Below are 3,540 nucleotides of genomic sequence, written 5' to 3'. Positions count from 1 at the left end.
TAAGCAGCTGACTGACCTGTAGGTCCTGAGTGGTAGGGAGTAAGAGGGGAGTTCAGTAAGCTTTCTCTAAACATCTGTGGTAGCAACTTCCTGAAGCTTCCCTCTTCCTGTAGGTACCCTATTCCTACATAGTTCCTGCCTTTTGCACTTTGAAGCAGCTCCTTCTTGGGTACTTTCATAATACAGCTCTGGGCCTAGGTACCTATTCTCCTCATGCCTCTGAGCTCATTCTAGAGTTCAAGGGCCCTCAAAAGGGGCCACAAAGAGTCCTTCTGGGTGCTTTTCCCATTACCTTCTCATCCTATCAGTCAGAAGGAAGATCATAATTGGAGGTCTATTGTTTACCAAGGTACTAGATGAGGTGGTACAGAGGAGACTGAATCCACTGATGCTTCTGAAACCATCGTGATGGAATGTTCCAGCACTCAAGACAAACATGATATAGTGCTGCTGTTTGAGTCCGTGTCCTATGCTCAATCACCTCTGTTTCACTTGCCTTATGTCCAGGAGCCCTTTATCCCTGGCGCAGAACAGCTGATCTTAAGCCAGAATCACCAGAATGTGGGTTGTGACTGGTCTCATCTCCCTGCAGAGAAGCTCTGTCACCTGGAGGATGAAAAGGTGAATCTTCACAGAGCTTCGTGAGGCCAGTGAATTGTGGGACTCAAGACTTTTGGCTTCCCTTACTGTCAGGGGATCTGTCTGGCCGTGAATGTGAGCTCCTTCACTCCAATTTTGAATGCTATAAGGTATAAAAGGAAGCCCTGCTTTTATTTCATTTTGGGTTATCGTGGAGTAGCACTAAATGTTCAACTCTTTGGGCATATCTCCTTTTGAGTCAAAGGAGCCAGCAAAGGTGGGGCTAAGGTAATCCACAATAACATAGTGTCCCATGCCTTTCCCCAGTGTGTGTATGTGTGTGTGTGTGTGTGTGTGTGTGTGTGTGTGTGTGTGTGTGTGTTTGTGTTTAACTATAGTTTTTGTTCACAGTTAACACCTCCAGGTTTGGAGGTTTGGTTTGGTTTGTTTCATTTTGAGACAGGGCCTCCCTGTGTAGCTCTGGCTGTCCTGAACCTTACTATGTAGAACAGGTTGGCCTTGAACTCACAAAGACCCACCTACCTCTGCTTCAATTAACTAAAGGGATGAGCCACCAAGAACATTCTGAAGTCCTAATCTGGAGGTTTCTCCCATGCACCTAGATTTCTTTCCTACTCCCGCTTGCCCTGTCTGCTGTAGCCATGACTACAATAGATTGCACTGTTGTCATTTGTTCTGCAGAGGAAGGTACCCGCTTGCTCCTGGCTCTCTCAGGTCTGCAGTCCGATCAAGGTCGGTCTTTGCTCCTTGATGGTCCAGGATGAACACAAGGTGAACGTGCCCTGTGTGAATGCTTCCCTAATAGAGATGTGTGGCTGCTCCTGAGATATCCTGGAGCCCCAGGGGTTTGACATTCATTTATGTCTTAGGAGTCAATTAAGGGTCTTGTCTCCAGAGCTCTTTGGTGGTAGGTGAGGGGATTTGGTTTCCACTTTCCAAAGCACAATAAAAATGGAGTTGCAGGAGTCACATCTCCAAGGACACTCCCTTTATGGGCAGAGCCCCTGTATTGTGTTCTCAGACATTGGAATCACTGAGGGACTGGACCCATTGGGTATCCAGCTGTCTGAGTGATCTGACATGGATTGTCTAGGTTAAATGCCATCGTTGAGGACACTTAGGGGAAGCAAAACTGAATGAATGTTTTCATCTCTAGGCTGGGATGAAACTATACTGTTAAATGGTGCTCTGTTTTGGATTCTTTTAGTCTGTCCTGCTAGTCTCTGCACCATAAGTTTGGGGCTGATTGGAAGCTGATCTAGCCTTGAACGGCAGGTCCCTTTAGCCCAGTATTCCTGGCCTCCAGTGTGAGTGAAAACTCTGTTGAAAGGGGTATTGTGTCACAGACTAGCCATGAGTGTAGGGCACTAAGGCCCTTGCTGCCTTTAGACTAGTGTGTGTGTGTGTGTGTGTGTGTGTGTGTGTGTGTGTGTGTGTGTCTTTTGTCTCATGAGAGGGTTAGGTCTCACTGTTTAAAAGACACTTCCTGCCAAATGACATTAACTTAATTGAAATGAGCTTTTTTTTCATTACCTTCAATAAAATGCTATGCTATTACTTGAGAGTCTCTTATTTTGTATTCTCCACCTCCTTTCTTTGATCAGCAAGACGTGTGAGTATATGTTAGGTTTCAAGTCTTAATTGTCAAGACTCATGAAAAAGAGGGTGCTATATCTTTGCCTATTCAAGCATCCACTTGATTTTTTTAAAAAAGTTTTACTATTTTCTGTGTTCTATTCCCCTACCTCTCTTCTAACCTTTATTCCACCCTAATTCCTTTGAGCCCCCTCAACACTAAGTAGGAGAGAAAGAAGGTTAAAGGGGAAAGGGGGCTGGGCTACTTTCTGCTGAGTACGGTTGTCAGGTTCCTTGGGACAAGTCAGGATATCTCCACTTCTTGTCTCTTTGCTTCTTTGCTTATGGCTACTTGACAAACTCAACGACGGCAACCAGGAGCCACCTTTTCTCTTTGGAGCACCTCCCACCTGTGTCTGGGCTCTGGCATTTACATGTTCTCCAGAGTTTCCAGAATTAAATTATCTATAGCTGGCAAGATCATGCCTCTCCTAGAGCAAGAGGCAGTCACAGTTAGTGGCTGTGGACAATCCGAAACAGCCCTATACCCTACACCTAAGACTAAAACAAAAACATATTCACAAAATATAAGCGGGTTTTTAAAGGAATCAAAACTCTTGCTACATCCACTCAAATGACTTCTGGAATGGCTAAAAAAAATAGACAGAGAAAAGGATTTCAGTGTGGTCTTCATGCCAAAAGTACCCTTCAGTTTCGGTGTAGAAGAGAGACACTTTGTACCTTCCAAAATTATATGTCCTCTGTCTCCTCAACGGGAGGGGAAGAGCCCACTAGGGGCGTTAGAAATCTCGGAATTGCCTTGTGACACTCTTAGTGGATGATCATAACTCTGTACCTGTGTGGGTTGGTGGTTGAGTGAGAGCTGGTTTTATAGAAGGTCTTTGGGTGGTGGTCCCAGCCTTGCTTCTCTTTGGCTCTGTCTCAGTAGAAGCTGGAGTTTCTAAAGTAGACAGTGATACCCAAGCTTCTGTCAGTCCTAAGTGATTTTTTTTTTTGGTAGTGGTTTTAAAGGGAGAGGGGAAGAGGGGACATGTGTGAAGTTCTGAAAACCACTGTGGAAGCCAGGGTCTGTGTGGGTTATACGGACTGACATCAAGTCATCGGGCAGGTGCCTTCACCTTCTGTGGGCCCTGTTCTGTTCAGTATGCATCTACAATCCAAGTTCTGATAGATTTAGAGTAGTCGTTTGGTTTAGGCTTCAATAGCATCATCTATAGTATGAACAGCATGAAAAGCCTACTGTTGAGAGGTAACTCTGTCTCTGGAGGCTGACTCGGGATAGTGTCAGGTCTGACATGCCTATGACACTGCTTTCTTGCCTGTAGCTCTTCAACAAGGTGTCAA

The 3,540-nt window shown here is 45.2% G+C and overlaps 1 protein-coding gene across 1 annotated transcript; it reads left to right on the top strand.

Annotated features, from left to right (window-relative positions):
- The first annotated feature begins 408 nt into the window (after positions 1-408).
- Positions 409-1,425, top strand: LOC116896031 (growth/differentiation factor 3). Its single transcript, XM_032897037.1, is given in 3 exon segments — positions 409-712; positions 715-749; positions 1,282-1,425. Coding segments are annotated over 3 exon segments (483 nt in total).
- Positions 1,426-3,540: the final 2,115 nt, after the last annotated feature.

Source organism: Rattus rattus, chromosome 3 (genome assembly GCF_011064425.1).
Source record: "Rattus rattus isolate New Zealand chromosome 3, Rrattus_CSIRO_v1, whole genome shotgun sequence".
In the NCBI taxonomy this organism is placed as follows: Eukaryota; Metazoa; Chordata; class Mammalia; order Rodentia; family Muridae; genus Rattus; species Rattus rattus.
The sequence above is the reverse complement of the archived record's forward strand: the minus strand, read 5'-3'. Positions and strand labels throughout refer to the sequence as shown.